The sequence below is a fragment of the Aethalodelphis obliquidens genome, unplaced genomic scaffold, assembly GCF_003676395.1.
Source record: "Aethalodelphis obliquidens isolate GAN/ISIS:26980383/991018 unplaced genomic scaffold, ASM367639v1 scaffold21, whole genome shotgun sequence".
In the NCBI taxonomy this organism is placed as follows: Eukaryota; Metazoa; Chordata; class Mammalia; order Artiodactyla; family Delphinidae; genus Aethalodelphis; species Aethalodelphis obliquidens.
The window spans coordinates 3,137,744-3,153,543 of NW_020837965.1; the positions used below are offsets into that span (position 1 = coordinate 3,137,744).

General features: G+C 52.1%; 1 protein-coding gene across 8 annotated transcripts in view; it reads left to right on the plus strand.

The window, feature by feature from the left end:
- Window positions 1-15,800, plus strand: part of TMEM63C (transmembrane protein 63C) — a 69,888-nt gene that overhangs the window by 33,775 nt on the left and 20,313 nt on the right. For 7 of the 8 annotated variants that reach the window (XR_003435575.1, XM_027120142.1, XM_027120141.1 and 4 more), the window contains 6 exons: window positions 3,010-3,172; window positions 3,719-3,798; window positions 4,194-4,275; window positions 7,657-7,694; window positions 12,535-12,677; window positions 14,086-14,134. Coding sequence is in view for 7 of the 8 variants with exons in the window: in XM_027120142.1 (XP_026975943.1) it covers window positions 3,023-3,172; window positions 3,719-3,798; window positions 4,194-4,275; window positions 7,657-7,694; window positions 12,535-12,677; window positions 14,086-14,134 (542 nt within the window). In the remaining variant the exon portion in view is untranslated. Of the gene's footprint in view, window positions 1-3,009; window positions 3,173-3,718; window positions 3,799-4,193; window positions 4,276-7,656; window positions 7,695-12,534; window positions 12,678-14,085; window positions 14,135-15,800 lie in introns of those variants that run through there. The other variant, XM_027120147.1, reaches the window with a different exon arrangement.

Here is a 15,800-nt window from a genome sequence, read left to right on the forward strand (position 1 = left end):
TCTGCGTCTCTTACATTGCCAGATTTTTATTTTCCATTGGATCGTTCCCATCAGCATACCATGCGCAGCTATTTCTCCCTTCCTAACCACTTCCACCTCTCCATGCTCTTCGAAAGAGTTGCTGACGCCCCTGGCTCCAAATCCTCTCCTATCATTCTCTCTTGCAGCTCTTCTAGTCTGGCCACCGATAACCTCCACCTTGCTTCAACTATGGCTCCTCCTCAGTTCTACTCTTACTTGACCACATCAGCACAACTGGTCCCTCCCTTCTCCGGGAAGCATTTTCTTTACCTGGCTTCCAGGACAGCACCGTTTCCTGCTGTTCCTCCATCCTCACTGCCTGCTCGTCTCAGTCTCTTTTTCTGCTTCCTCCTCATCTGACCAACTTGTATATATTAGAGCAGCATTCCAAGGCTCAGAACTTGACCCTCACTCTCCACTCCAGTGATCCAGTCCTACGCCTCGAACCGTCATCTGTCTCCATGCTGGCGACTCCCATGTTGTGTGTCCAGTCTCTCCTCTGAACCGCAGACGCATATCCAGCCGCCTGCCTGGCATGTCCACAACCCAGCTCCCGGTGCCCCTGCCGTCCTGCACTTCCCATCCAGCATTTCCTGTCTTTTTCATCCAATGGCAGCACCTCCAGTTGCTCAGTCCACAAGCCTTAGTCATCCTGGATTCCTCTCTTTCACGCTCCCCGTTCAATCTATCAGCAAGTCTGGTTGGCTCCACCTTCAAAATATTTCCAAAATCTGACCACCTCACGGCTCTCATCGCAGTCCAGGCTACCACTATCTCTCTTTTTTTTTTTTGCGGTACGCGGGCATCTCACTGCTGTGGTCTCTCCCGTTGCGGAGCACAGCCTCCGGACGCGCATGCTCAGTTGCCATGGCTCACGGGCCCAGCCGCTCCGCGGCACGTGGGATCCTCCCGGACCAGAGCACGAACCCGTGTCCCCTGCATCGGCAGGCGGACTCTCAACCACTGCTCCACCAGGGAAGCCCGAGGCTACCGCTGTCTCTTGCCTGGGTTGCCACAGAGTCCTCCCAAATGACCTCTCTGCTTGCCCTCACCCCCATTTATTCTCAGTGCCAGGGTCAAAGTGACCCCTTTAAAACATGAGTCACTTCATGTCACTCCTTTGCTCAGGTAACCCCCATGCCCTTCACTCTCCCCTGTCCAGCCACGCCGGCCCATTAGCTTTTCCTCTGCTCCAGGCAAGCTTGCACCACCACTACTACCGCCCCCAGGCTTTTGCTCTGCCTGCAGTGTCTTTCCCCCACGGCTGCATGGTCTGCTCCCCTCTCTTCAAGTCTTCGCTCAGATGTCATCCTCTCAGTGAAGCCTTCCGCAATCACCCTCTTTACAATCCTAATCTCACCCTGACCCCTGCACTGCTTCTCCCCACTAGAATCCCACGAGGGAGGGCTTTTTTTGTCTCGTTCACTGATATACCACCAGCATTAGTCTAGCACAAAGCAGTCGTTCACCAAATATTTGTCGAATGAACAAGCCTACTTTTCTTGAATGGGAGTGAAGAATTTCTAGGGTGTGATGCAGTCTGGAGCCAAAACAAATGATCTTTTAAAATCAGACCAACCTTGCAGATAAGTCCAAGCAGCTGCTGGTCACATCCAGCTTTTGCTCGTACTTTCCGCTCTTACCCAGGCCTGAAGAATACGGATGCCCGTGACCACGAGCTCAGCATCTGAGTCTCTGACTCACTGTATTGGCTCACGACCATGAACAGGTGTTGATCTCCCCGGTTCAAGTTCTAGATGAAACAGGGAGTCATTGCTGTGTGTCAGGCACTCTGTATCCTTTCCTTACTTAGTCTTGGGAGCTATTGCCTTTCTTGGAAACTAGATGAGAGAATCGTAAGACGTTAAAGATGATCGTCAGTGGCCCTACCTGCGCGGCACCCCGTGATACAGTGGTTCCATCCTCTAAACTGAATCTTTCCTCCCTGAGACCTTTGTGAGGCTGGTTCATTTATATACAAGAAAACCTTCACAAAGGTAGAAGTAGGAAGGCCCATTGGAACGACTGCTTTGTGCATTTTACAACTCTTTTAGCAAAAGGAGCAAGTGGTACAAAATAAACACTCTCCCGGGGAATCTGGGCTATTCTGTCATCTTGGCCCTGGGTTTGAGGAAGTGGTGTCTTACAGCAGCAGTCCCCAGCCTATTTGTCACACGGGACCGGCTTCATGGAAGACAATTTTTTCATGGACTGGGGGCGGGGGTAGGGCATGGTTTCGGGATGATTCAAGCACATTACATTTATTGTGCACTTTATTTCTGTTATTATTACATTGTAATATATAATGAAATAATTATACAACTCGGCACAATGCAGAATCAGTGGGAGCCCTGAGCTTGTTTTCCCGCAACTAGCTGGTCCCATCTGGGGGTGATGGGAGACAGTGACACCCGAAGTGTGTTGCTTACGTCTAGTCTGCTCTGTAAGATGCAGCTTAATTGTCACTTGCCACTCACTGATAGGGTTTTGATATGAGTCTGCCAGCAACTGATTTATTATGGTCTCTGTGCAGTCAGACCTCTCTGCTAATGATAATCTGTATTTGCAGCCGCCCCCCAGCGCTAGCATCACCGCCTCAGCTCCACCTCAGATCATCAGGCGTTAGATTCACATAAGGAACGCACAACCTAGATCCCTCGCATGTGCAGTTCACAGTAGGGCTCCCGCTCCTGTGAGAATCTAATGCTGCCCCCGATCTGACAGGAGGCGGAGCTCAGGCGGTAATGTGAGCGAAGGGAGCGGCTGTAATCGCTGGCCCGCTGTTCACCTCCTGCTGTGTGATGTCCCACCAGGGGGTTGGGGACCCCTGTCTTAAAGGACAGGGCTGCATGCCATCTCAGGGCTGAGCCTCCTGCCTTGACCGTTTATAAGCTCAGCACACCCCTCCCAGCTCCCTGGCAGGCTTCTGCGTGTTGTGTAATGGGGGGGGGGCCTCATGTTTGACCTGGAAACCCCTCTGTTCACCAGGGAGCCTCCCAGGATGACTGTCTCACCGGGCAACCTGAATATGGTGGAAAAGTCCCGGAACTTCTCGGCTGACGACTGCTTCCACTCTCGGAGCACTGTCCTGCAGGGGCAGCCCTTTGGGGGTATCCCCACTGTGCTGTTCCTCAACGTTATCTTGTGGGTGGTGAGTTCTGGGCAGTGCAGTGGGCAGACAGAGAGGTCTCACCCAGGGTGGATGGTCCAGCTTTCACAAATGATACAAGGGGCCCCAGCTGTCCGTGGATGCCAGCCACAGTGGTGGGAACCATCTGAATGTCAGTCCTGCCCAGGGAGGCCCAGGGTGGGTGGGCCTTGGAGAAGAGGAGGCTGCAGGAGCACTGGAATCCCTGATTCTCTTCCTTGCACCCTTGTCCAAAGGTCCCCCTGGCCAGTGCCCTTGAGCCTCCCATCTGTCCCCTGATTTATTCAACGAGTGCTCTGTCCACTGTTCTGAACATGCCACCAGCGCCTCCGTTCAACCGCTCTGAGCATCCACTCTGTGCTAGGATGCTGCTGGGCACTGGGAATCTAGAGTTGCAGAAGGCATGACCCCCACCCTGACAGAGCTGGCCACCTAGCGGGGAGCCCCTGGGGACCTCAGGGACAGTCTTCCCCATGGGAATTCAGGGGTCAGTCGAGGGGAAGGCATCCATGAGCTCTCTTGCACCATATTGCTTTTCCTGACCTATAGGTCATCGTCTTGGTTTACTCCTTCCTCCGGAAAGCCGCATGGGACTACGGACGCCTGGCTCTGCTGATACACAACGACAGGTGAGGAGAGGCTGGGCGTCGGGAGTGAGCTGCTAGCTTCATCGGGGGATGTGCTGCCGTGACCAGTGCCCAAACTGCACAGGTGTCTCGTCAGCAGGTGGCGTCTCATTACCACCCCTGCCCGTGTTCTAGCCCTCCCTGCATTAGGGTGACTTGGAGAGCAGCCACCTCTGGGCACGAGGCCACTTTTTTCTCAGATCTCAGCCTTTCTGGATCTCATGGCTCCCAAGATGCGTTGGCCACCTGTCTGTGCCCAGAGCTGTGTGCTCAGCAAACACGTTGAGGCGTGTCTGCTACTGGGCAGGAGGGGACCACAGCCCTCAGCCCAGGGAGCAAGGCTGGCACCTAAGAACTTTCTCCTTTTCCACCTCCCCACTACCCTTCCCGGCCGGCAGCCTGACCTCGCTGATCTATGGGGAGCAGAGCGAGAAGACGTCTCCCTCGGATATTTCCCTGGAGATGGAACACAGGGACAAGGTGGGTGCTGGGGTGGGCCTGGGCCTGGTGAGGGCGGGGGCAGGGGTCCGGGCATCTGCAGGAAGGAGCGGGTTCATCAGCTGGGGCTTTGCAATCAGCCACCCAACCACTCCTAGCAACGTGACCTTGGACAAATGCCTCCACCTTGCCAAGCCTGTCTCCCCATCGGAAATAGGGAGACACTGACCGTACCTGCCTCCTAGGGTGCCGAGAAGGTGGTGGCAGTAAGTGCACGAAGGAGAAAGGGAGCAAGGAAGGCCCTCCAGAGCGATGGAGTGGAGCTAAAGCGCTCTAGATGGCGCTCGGGACTGGTCCGAGCTGAACTCCAGAAGAGCGGTCTGGCTTGCTGTCTCCACATTCTCACCTCCCCCTCACTCCTCAACCCCTCACACGTGGCTCCCACCCAGAGAGCCCCAGGGCCACCAACGGTCCCATGCGATGAAATCCAATGGGCTTTCCTCAGTTCTCATCTCTCAGAAACACCTGAGCCTGCAGATCATCTTCCCTCCCTTTTTTTTTTTTTTTTTTTTTTTTGCGGTACGCGGGCCTCTCACTGTTGTGGACACTCCCGTTGCGGAGCACAGGCTCCGGACGCGCAGGCTTAGCGGCCATGGCTCACGGGCCCAGCCGCTGCGAGACATGTGGGATCTTCCCGGACCGGGGCATGAACCTGCGTCCCCTGCCTCGGCAGGCGGACTCTCAACCACTGCGCCACCAGGGAAGCCCTCTTTTTAAGTTTTTTAAATAACGTATATTTTATTTTTAAAAAATATTTATTTATTTATTGGCTGCGTCGGGTCTTAGTTGCGGCACGCAGGATCTTTCGTGGCAGCGAATGGGCTTCTCTCTAGTTGTGGCCTGCAGGCTTAGTTGCCCCGTGGCATGTAGGATCTTAGTTCCCTGACCAGGAATCAAACCGGCATCCCCTGCATTGCAAGACCGACTGTCAACCACTGGACCACCAGTGAGGTCCCTGCATTCCTTTTCTTCAGCAGTCTTAACCCAGTCCGTGATGATTCCTCATCTACACAGTTAATCTAGTGTGCCCGCTTCCCCCACTGAGAGCTATACCGGTCTTACTCCCCACTGTCCCAGCACCTGGTCCAGCCTGTCGTGTAATTAGTATCTGATATGTGTTTGTTGGAAGCAAATTTTCATCCATTTTCATCCCTCCAAGAGACCTGGTCCCTTTACTTGCCGAGACCTGCCCCTGACAAGAATGGGAGCCTCAGACAGGTTCACGTCCTGGAGGTTTCCTCTGTCGAATAAGGACAGCACCACCTACCTTGCAAGGCAATTCTCAGATTTATCTTTAGAAACATCACTTCAGCTTTGTGTGGTTTTTTTTTTCTGTACAATGACATTTTATTTTAAAAATATCTAGAAGATAAATCATGATGGCAGCAGTGGGGTAGTCAAACAGAAGAGGGTAGAAATTAGACACGGAGGAGGAGTGCGCTGAGGTAGCCCCTGCAGGGCCCCAGGCAGATGGCGAGGCCTCAGCCAGGCTGAGTGGAGTGGGTGAAGCGAACAGGTCTCCTCATAGCGCCCTCAGCAAGTCAGGGCGGATGTGGCGGGAGTGGGGAGGATGGAGCCACTGAGGTGGGTGCAGTGAACTGACCGCTGTCACTCAGGCTTGTCAGCTGAGCTGGCTCCTGGGAGCCTGTGGCCATTTCCATGGGGTGGGGAGAAAAGGAGAGATGTGTCTGCTTCTCAGGCCCACTGTTCAGCTGCTAAGTTTTCTGAATGGTTTATGCCTTTCAGAGGTACAATATATATGCAGGGGAGTGTGTGTGTGTGTGTGTGTGTGTGTGCACGTGTGTGTGAGAGAGAGAGAGAGGGAGAGAGAAAGAGAGAATATGGGTCCATACCTGGTCACTCACACATCTGTGTCCACGTGCCTTTCATGGGTACATAGGCCACACTTCTACTCACTACCTCTGTCCTCCCACCGATACTCCTCCACTCCGCATATCCACTAGGGCCCGTCAGCAAACCTGCTTGCTCCCTTAATGAATTGCACGTTGGCCCAGAGGTGGGAGGTGAGGAAAGACTCCCCATGTAGGGAAGGGGTGGCCAGACTCTCAGCCCAAGTCTTGTCTAGCAATTCACCCCCTCCCTGGGACTTTCCCAGTCGCCGCTGCCACCATCATGCCATTTCCCGTCATCGCTCTGCCTCATCCCCGGGCTTTTATCCCTACTTTAGTTCCCTAGGATATAGCTGGGGAAATGGTCCCCCCACAAGTGGACATTCCTGATGGACATTCCCACTGTCAACCCACCCAGCACAGGGAGGAGGCCTAGAAGGTGGGAGCCTCCTTCTGTTTCATGTTTGCCTGCCCCTCATTTCTTCCTTTTGGGAAATATGCCTTCCCCAATCCACGTGGTTCTGGGGGACTATCAACCAAGTGGGCCTGCCTGGGTCGCTGATGGGCTCACGACCCAGTCAAGAGCTGCAGCCTTTTCCAAGGTTTCGCCAAACCCCCTGGGATCCCGGAAGGAAGCATGACCAGGGTAACTGAAGCAGCTACGACATCTGGCAGCTTTTAGAGCTGTGGCCCTCTGCCTACGCTACGCATACAGTCCCCGAGCTGACTGCCTCTCTAGCCCCTCCCAGCCCCCGGCTGAGGCCACCTTTCCCCACCACCCGGAAACTCCAGACAGCAAGACCCTGAGAGAAATGTATAATCGACAGGACCCCCAGATGCAGAAGAAGAAACCCAGCTCAAGTTAGCATTATAACAAAAGGGTGATGTGTGGCCTGAGTGCGGGGAAATCTAAGGGAAGCAGCTGCTTCAGGTACAGCTAGATCCAGGAAGTCCAGCATTGCCACCAGGATCCCCTCTGTGGTCCTCTCTCCTCTGAGCAGGCTTTTTATCTCAGACAAGCTCCTGCATGTGGCATCAGAGACTCACAAAGCCCCTCCAGGATGCCTGGTGTTGACCGAGATGCAAGAACTCAGAGGAAGACCCTTCTCCCAGCACCCATATCAGTCCCCTTAAGAGCATTTTGCTTGGCCCCTCTTGGGTCATGTTCCCGTTGGTCAACTGACCACCGGTAGCAGACACCTTCTTGACGGACAGTCCGCCGGGCCACATGCATAAGGGAGGGGCATTTCCCAGAAGGAAGCAACAAGGGACAGACAGAAAGCAATTGACGTCCACCCCAAAGTCCCTTCTCTCCCTCCAGTCTGAGGCCCACCCTCTAAGCCACCACTTGCTGTAACAGGATGCCCGACTTCTGAAAAGTCTGAAAAGACATCTCCCTCAGCACCGATTCCAGTCCAGACCTTGCCGGGGGTGGGGAAGCCCCGGACACTGCCTCACTGCCTCAGACGCCCCAGCGCTGGGTTTTCTCACACTTTCTCTCCTTTTTCCCCAGGGCTTCTATTCCTGGTTTTTCAACACCATCACCATGAAGTAAGTGCCTGAGCTTCCGGAGCCTTATCTGGGGGAGGGTGGGGACAGGGTCTCCTGCCCTGCAGGACCAGGCCTTGGGCCTAAGTTCTGTGCCCCAACGGCCACTCCCCACTCCCCCTGCCCACCGCAGCCCGGCCCTGGCACAGGACGCTTTCTCGTGTTCCGTTGGTGAAATGGGAACTGGACGCTGCCCACAGCCCATTTTCCCTCTGCCACAGTTCTCAGGAAAGACCCCTCTCACATGCTTGTAAAAATGCTTTTATGAAGCCCACACAAGGAAAAAGAAATCCTTCCCAGGTACTCTTTGCTTTACTTCTGTGAACATCGTTCTTCATATTTGCCTAGATGGAAAAAACAAAAACCACCAGGCGGAAGGGCAGGCTTCCTCTCCCAGCCTCCATGCCCATTACGGAGGGACAGCCCCTGGCCCACCACACCTTCTGGATCTCTTTAGTGTGAGACCCCACTTGGCAAGGAGAGAGACCCCGAGTCACCTGTCATCTCCCGATGGCCTCATACCAGCCAGACGCCTCCGCAGAGCAGACACCTGTCAGAGCTCCATGCCTCCACACACATGCACACACACGTGCACACACATGGGCATACACACTTACATGTGTATACACAGCTGTCTCCACCTCAGAGCACTGTGTGTTCCTGGGCTCTCCCTAAATATCCCCCATCTGGCCTGCCCTGCCTGTCCTTTGAACCCCTCCTCCAGGGTCCGTCCTTGCCTGGTGATGCCTGCCTTAGGGTGCAGCCTCAGTGCTCCCCAGAGGCCACCTGCACCAGGGGCCTGCCTGGACATGCACGTCTGCTTCTTTGCCAAGGCCCTTAGGGCTTCTTCCTTCATGTACCTCCATGCCCACACCATTCAAGGGCCTTGCTGGGAGCATTCAGACATTGCCGTAAGATCCCATCCACCCGCATGAGCTACACCAGGGCACCTCTCTTTCCCCAGACCTGTTGAAGGGCCTGGGACCCTTTGGGGGCACAAGATACCATGACTGGGCCTTGGGAATCCAGAGCTGGGCTTGGGACCAGCAGCCTCTGGGGTTTGAGCCCCAGCTCCACTGGTGGAGGACGCCCCATGGCCTTGGCCTCTTGTCTTCGTTCATCGTTCACCAGAGTCCCGAGGAAGTGATACAGCTAGTTTGTGCGTGGGCGGGAATCTTAGCCACATGTTGGGGGAGTGGGGGGGAGGCTTTTATTTCTTAGCACCTTCTCTGGTTTTGCTTTGTTAATTTTTAAAACATGCACCAGCTTGCATAAATACATTTTTATTAAGAGAAACCTATACCTCCAGTCTCTCATGCCCCTCTTCATGACCGCCCTTTCCTGCAGAAGCCAAAGTCCCAGCGCGCAAAGCCCACTCAGTCTAGTTACAAAAACATGGGTTGACAAGACCCACTACACATGATTGATAATGGGGAGAGCATAACTGCTGGGCAGAGGGCATTTGGGAGAGCGACAAATTAATTCCAATTTGGGAGTTCAGAAGAAGCATAGTGTTGAGCGAGGCCTTGAGGAATGGGAAGAATTTTGACCGTTGTGATGTGGAGGGCCCATCAGAAATTAAGGACTGCATGAGCAAAGGTTTGGGGCAGAGATGGACAGGGAGTGTCCAGAAATGGTAAATCTTCTGGTGTGGCTAGAAACAAGAGTACATAGCAAGAGAGGGGATGAAAGATTGGGCCGGAAGGGTCAGCTGGGATCTTGACTACCATACCGAGAATCTTGGCCTTTGGTTTAGAGGCAGCAGGGAGCCAGCGACTACTTTTGAGCGGGACACTCAGGTGATGTCTGTAGGCAGGGGCATGAGGGGTGAATGGCAGTAGGAAGAGTCCAAAGGCAACGTGAGCAGCTAAGGTTTTTCCAGTGTCCAGGTGAGAGGTGTGGTGACCAGGGAAACAACACGGAGGAGACGTGGGGAGGGAGATGATGGGGCAACAGCAGTCAATGGGTTGTTTCCACCTGGTTAGGAAAAAGGGAGAAATCGAGGTCTGGCTTCTGCGGAGGGTAATAATACCACCAGTTGGGAGATGAGGAGAGATGATGAGTTGGGAAATTAATGACATAGGGCCGGGGTGAGCATGTGAGTTGACCGGCAGGCTGTTGAGAAACAGGATTAAAGCTTAGGAGAAAGGTCGGAGCTAGAGATTTAGACTTGGGATATGGGTGCACAGAGGTCGTAGTTGAAGTCATGGGAGCAGATGGGACACCCAAGGGAAAGGGCCCAAGGAAGAGACTGGTTGGGACAAGAGGAAAAGGTGGCAACCTCTAGGGCACGGGCTCACTGAAGCCAGGCAGGCGCGAGGTCCAGACGGTGTGGTCAGCAGCCTCCAGCCCTACAAGGTTGAGTAGCATGAGCGCTCAGCAGAGGATGTCGGCTTTGGGGATGCGAATCTCCACTGGGAGCGCAGTTCCGGGACGAGGAGATGTCCAAGAAGTAGGGGCAGAGAATGGAAGCCACCTTTTTCAAGAGGTGGGTGGGAGCAGGGAAGGAAGGATATTGGATGGAACTTGAAGGGAAACTGGTGAAGGAGTGGATGCTTAAGGAGTTTCTTGGGGTTTTGTTTTTTAAGAGTAGCAAATGAGCCCTTGAACCTGGCTGTAGTTGAAAGGGAAGAAGTGTGGGCATCTGTAGAGACAGATGGATGTTAATTTAAAGATGAGACAGGTAGAGCAAGTCTCCAGCAAGAGGTAGAGGAGAGGAAGTGATTAGAGCAGAGATGAGAATTAATTGTGAGTAGGAGAAAGAGTGATGCCTGGAATGTCATGGGGCCGGCACTTTAAAAAGTGGCGGGAAGAGAACAGAATTGAGTAGAGGAATATGTATAGGCAGACTCAAAAATTCAGGCTTCCCTCAGAACTGTAAGATAGGCTGCTGAGTATAACCTGCGCTGGTGCAGATGGAGCAATGGGCCCAGTGGGGAGGCGGGAATTGTCAGCCCAGAAAGGAGATTCTTGTGTTCTTCGTCCCGTCCAACCCTCTGCTCCCTCCACCTGGATGGAGGCTCTCACCCTGCCTCTGGCACGCTGTTTCTATCAGGTGAGCAGATCTTGGCACCCCAAGCCTGCAGGGGGACATTCCCCCATTCTCCCTTCTCACCAGTTCTCATCCCCCCCATTCTTGGGATTTAATTCTCAAGTCCAAGGCAGGAAGTATTTTAACTGCTTGAAGTTAAAAAAAGGTTGAGAGCTCTAAATAATTACCTAAATGGTGATACTGAAAGCCTTAAAGATATGCTCTTTGTAATATTGTTGAAAAATAAATCTGAATCCTGGACTGAGTGCTAGGAGTTGCATGCAACCTTCAAGTCTGATCAGAGGGCAAGGGTGAGTAAACTATGGCATGTCCACCAAAGGCGGGGGCGTGCAGCTTGGGGCTGGGTGTGAATCAATAATCCACAAACAGAGGCTATTGTCACCATTATTATTAGGCAGCCATAAAAATATTTAGACAAAATGTAAAACGGTCAGAAAAGACTTAAGATTAAATGCTGAGCAAAAGAGCAGTACATCAAATGCTGTTTATACTACAGTCACAAGTTAAACCAGCAATACAATAAGAAGCTAAAGGAAATTGGCCAGAATGATTAATAGCCATTATCTTAGGTTTGATGAGATTGTAGGTGAATGATTTTCTTCTTTTGTTATTTTCCAAAGTTTCTATAATAAGCATGTATTGCTTTAAAGTTTTTTAATTGAAGTATAACACACATACAGAAAAGTGCACAAAAAATGTGTCCAGCTCAATCATCACAAGCAAAGCCTATACAAGCACCATCCCGATAAAGAATTAGAACATTGCCAAGACCCCAGAAGCCCTCCTCCTTCTCCCTCCCAATCTCCTATCACCTCCCGCCTCTCCAAAGGTAACCAGTATCCTGACTTCTAACTCTGTAGTTCAGTATTGCTTATTTTTGAACTTTGTATATGAAATGATATGGTATGTATTGTTTGTGCCTGACATCTTTTACTCAACGTTGCATTTGTGGGGTTCAGCTATGGTCATTCATTTTTATCTCTGTATGGTATTTCATTACATACATATAATGTGATGTATATAGCTCACTATATATATATATTTCACTACATATATATTTCAATTCTTGTGTCCATTCTACCTTTGATAGACAATTAGGTTGTTTCCAGTTTGGGGCTGTTACAAAATAACGTGTCTGTGACATTCTTATACATGTCTCTTGGTGCCCATGTGCATGTATTTCTGTTGGATATAAACCTAGGAGTGGAATTGCTAGGTCATAGGGTATACTTATAGTCAACTTCTGTAGATAATGTCCACTCTTATCCAAAGCTGTGTGCCAGAGTAAGTACCCGTGAGTGTGAGAGAGCTCCCGGCATCCCACACCCTCACCAGCACTTTCTCATCAACACTTTCCTCACCGACTTTCCAACTTTGGCCAGTCTGGCAGTGTGGAGTGATACCTCATTGTGGCTTTGAGTACCCCTTTTTAATTTAAGGAACAACTTTTTGAAAAATAGGATGAATCCTGTTATCACTAATGGTTTATTCAGTGCCTGCGCTATAGCAAGCACTCAACATGTTTGAAGAAGCAATAAAAGAGGAAATAAATGCCTGATTTAAGAGGGCTTCTGGATTCCCAGGAGTGTATCTGTAGCCTCTATCTTTGATACGCCTGTGAAATTCAGTGAAATACATTTCAGGCATAACAAGTTTTGAGAAGGGTGATATCTCTAAAGATTAAAAACTCGGGGGTAGGGTGGTCATCTTCTCTCCCTTTCCTCTACCTCCGACTTCCGTTGTAGCCACACTGGCTCCTGAGCAATGTCCTTGTCTCTGTGTCTCTTCCAGGAACGAAGATCTGATTAGCAAGTGTGGAGACGATGCCCGTATCTACATCATGTTCCAGTATCATCTCATCATCCTTGTGCTTATCCTCTGCATCCCCTCCTTGGGCATCATTTTGCCCATCAACTACACTGGAAATGTTCTGGGTAGGCAGAGCTCAGCAGGTCCCGGGCCCGGCCCACTAGACCTAAGAGGCAGCCCGGTAGGCAGGACAGAACTTGGGTCTTGAGCGTCTAGGAATCTAAATGTTAATTGCACTTCCCAAAATTAGTTATGTGACCTTAGGCAACCCACGCTTCAGTTCTCTCACATGGAAACCGGAGATGATACCTCTTTTGGTATAAATTTGGCCCAGGGCCTGGCACACAGAAGGCAGATAGTAGTAATTCAGTCTAAAACTGAATGTTTATTTATGACCCCACACTGCATCTGTCCAGATGTTCCTGGAGGCCTTGTTATGACATGTGACCCACTACAAAGATCTCTGGACCTGATCTCTCTCTGTACCCACTCTGATGGACACAGCACGCAGAATTTCTCATAGGGATTCTATCCACACTCCTTATAACAGGGTAAATTTTCACACAATAATGTGGTGGGTGAGGGCTTGGGCTTCAAAGACAGAAAAATCATGGTTCCCCAACTTTTACCCACATCTGCTTCCCAGAAAATTACTTCATCTTATACAGTGTCCTCAGGCCTCAGTTTCCTCAACTGTCATAGGGATAGAGAGACAATGCGTGTCAAGTGGTTGGCACAGTGCCTGATAGTGGGCACTTTGAATAACAGCCAGGGTTTCACTAGGAAATGCAAACATAGAGCTGTATGAGGCCCATACAACTAGGTGGTACAGGATAGCACCTTAAGTGCCCAGGTGGCAGCCAGGTGTACGCTGATTGCTCAAGTTTCCACCTATTTCTCCTCGGCCAGTGGTAGACCTCAGTTACTTCAAGGTAGCACCCATTTCTCATGCTACCAAATACCACCACCAGAGTAAATAACTACTGAGCCCTGCCTTCCCAGATTCTCATCCTAAGAGCTAGTATGTTGGCAATGATAGTATGATAGTACGGCAATGATAGTATGATTTCATAAAACTTGGAGATGTCTAAACCAGCGCACTGATACACTCAGCCAGAAGGATTTACTCTGTTTGAATGAGGCAGCAATGCATTTTCAGAAGTTCTGGGTTTTGTGATTGTTGCCAGCGGTAACAGTGTTGCTAATTTCATCATTCCGCTCATGGTGGGGCTGCCGGGTCCCTCCCACAAGCGTTCACCGGTGTCTACCCTGAGTCAGTCACGCTCTGGGGTTGCCGCACCAATGCTCGGTCTTGCTTCACAGCCGAGGAGCCCCAGTCAGCAGTCCCAGGGAGGAGAGGAGGCCTCTGATGGGGCTGTTTGGAAGCTGGGGACAACCTCTGGGGAACTAGGAGGAAGACCAGGACGTAGACAAGCATCTCTAGACCCCGGGCATTCGCTCAGGAACCCTGAAGTCTGGCACCCAACCAGTCAAGGTGCCAGGCTTGAGGTCAGCAACTTTCTTCTCTTTCAGACTGGAATAGTCACTTTGGTCGGACCACCATTGTCAATGTCTCCACAGAGTAGGTACCTGATCCTCTTACCTCCCATTCTACTGGCTTGGGGGCTGGGTGTTAGCGTGGAGAGATGGTCCAATGTGTGGGTCCGAAGCATGAGCCCCACTCTGCTGATAAGAAAGGCCTGATTTCCTGGGGAGCCCAGGTTCCAGGTGGGATGCCGGAAGTTGCATCCTCTTGGTGAGGAAGTATTCTTGGTGTCTCAGTGTCCCCATCTCTGTAATGGGTGGAACTACCTAAACCGGTCACTCCTGAAGATTTGCAAATATGGTCCTATTTGCTTAGTATGTCCAGCTCCCAACAGGATTACTGCAGTAAGCAGAGGTTTAAGGTATTGCTTCCCTGCCCACAAAATAGTTCAGGTCAACCCTCATATAACCGAGTGAAGCTCAGACCTGACTCCCACAGCAGCGAGACAGAGGAACCACAGGAGTTGGGTTCATGCCCCGGCTTTGCCATTAGCCTGCCCTGGGTCTGGGGCAGTGCACCCTCCCGCTCTGAGCTTCATCCCTAGTCCATGGTGGGGGGAAGAGCTGTTGGACATGACCTCTAAGCCCCCTCCAGCCCTCATGGTCCGGGAACCTGTGGATTTTAACGTCAGCCAACCCAGTTGGTGACCAGATCAATCTGCACTGAGCCAGATGCGGCCCTGCCGGTCCAGGCTGAGACATCAGTCCCCCCCTAGGTCTCATGGCCAGGCTTGGCCGACTTCCTGACAGAGCTGAAGCACTACTTCCAGTACCTGAAGCAGGTGTGAGTGGGGTTTGCACACTCCTGCCCCACCTCCCCTTGCCCCACCCCTGGTCCCCTGCCCCTGCACCCTGCAAACTCCATCAAATTCCAAATCCATCAAAGTCCAAACTCAGCAGAATGGTTGGGCACCCTCTCGCCTCCACCTTCAACCAACTCTTTCCCGGGTACTGGCAACACCAGAGCAGAGCTTACCAGCCTCTCCCAGGCCAGCCACTGTTGTAAGTGTGGCACCTACAACTTCCCAACTAGAAGTGAATTTTAATAGGACAGCAAAGAGCCTTCAACGTTTGTAAGTCCATACTGGCAGAGAGCTGGAATGTCCCTTAGGGACCGTGTCACCTTGCCCCCTCCGAGAACACTGAGGAGAGAAACATGTAACTAGATGGGGGAGGTTAGGTGAAATGCCAGCGCGGGGACAGTGGAGGAGATATTCTGAAGCAAGGCAGCCTTTCTCTCCTCCAACTGCACCACATAAGGTGGGCCCCATTTCCGAGCAGTCCTCCTGGCTGGGTGCCTTGGGACAGCATCACGTGAGCACAGAGCCCAAGGGCCAGCCCTCTTCCTACCCCAGGGAGGCGGGCCGAATCTGCAGGCCTGCGTGTGACCCCGGAGTCCCTTACCACAGAGGCCGGGGGGCCCCTCCTGCTGTCCTCACGGTCGGCGGGGGCGGCCTGAGCCACAGCCGCTGGCAGCACGACACGGCGTGAAGAGTGTAAGTGCTTCTGCAGCTCCGGGCTCACCTCCCGGCACTGCCACAGCTAGGAGTGACCTCGAGCGGTCACTCTAGCCCTTGTTTCCCTACGGGTAAAATGAAGACATTCACGGTACCACCTTCACGAGGTGCAAGAGTCTAGGGAGAAAATGTCCACAAAGCATCTAGTCCCCCCCTGGGCCTGACGTAGAGTAAGCACTCAATGAA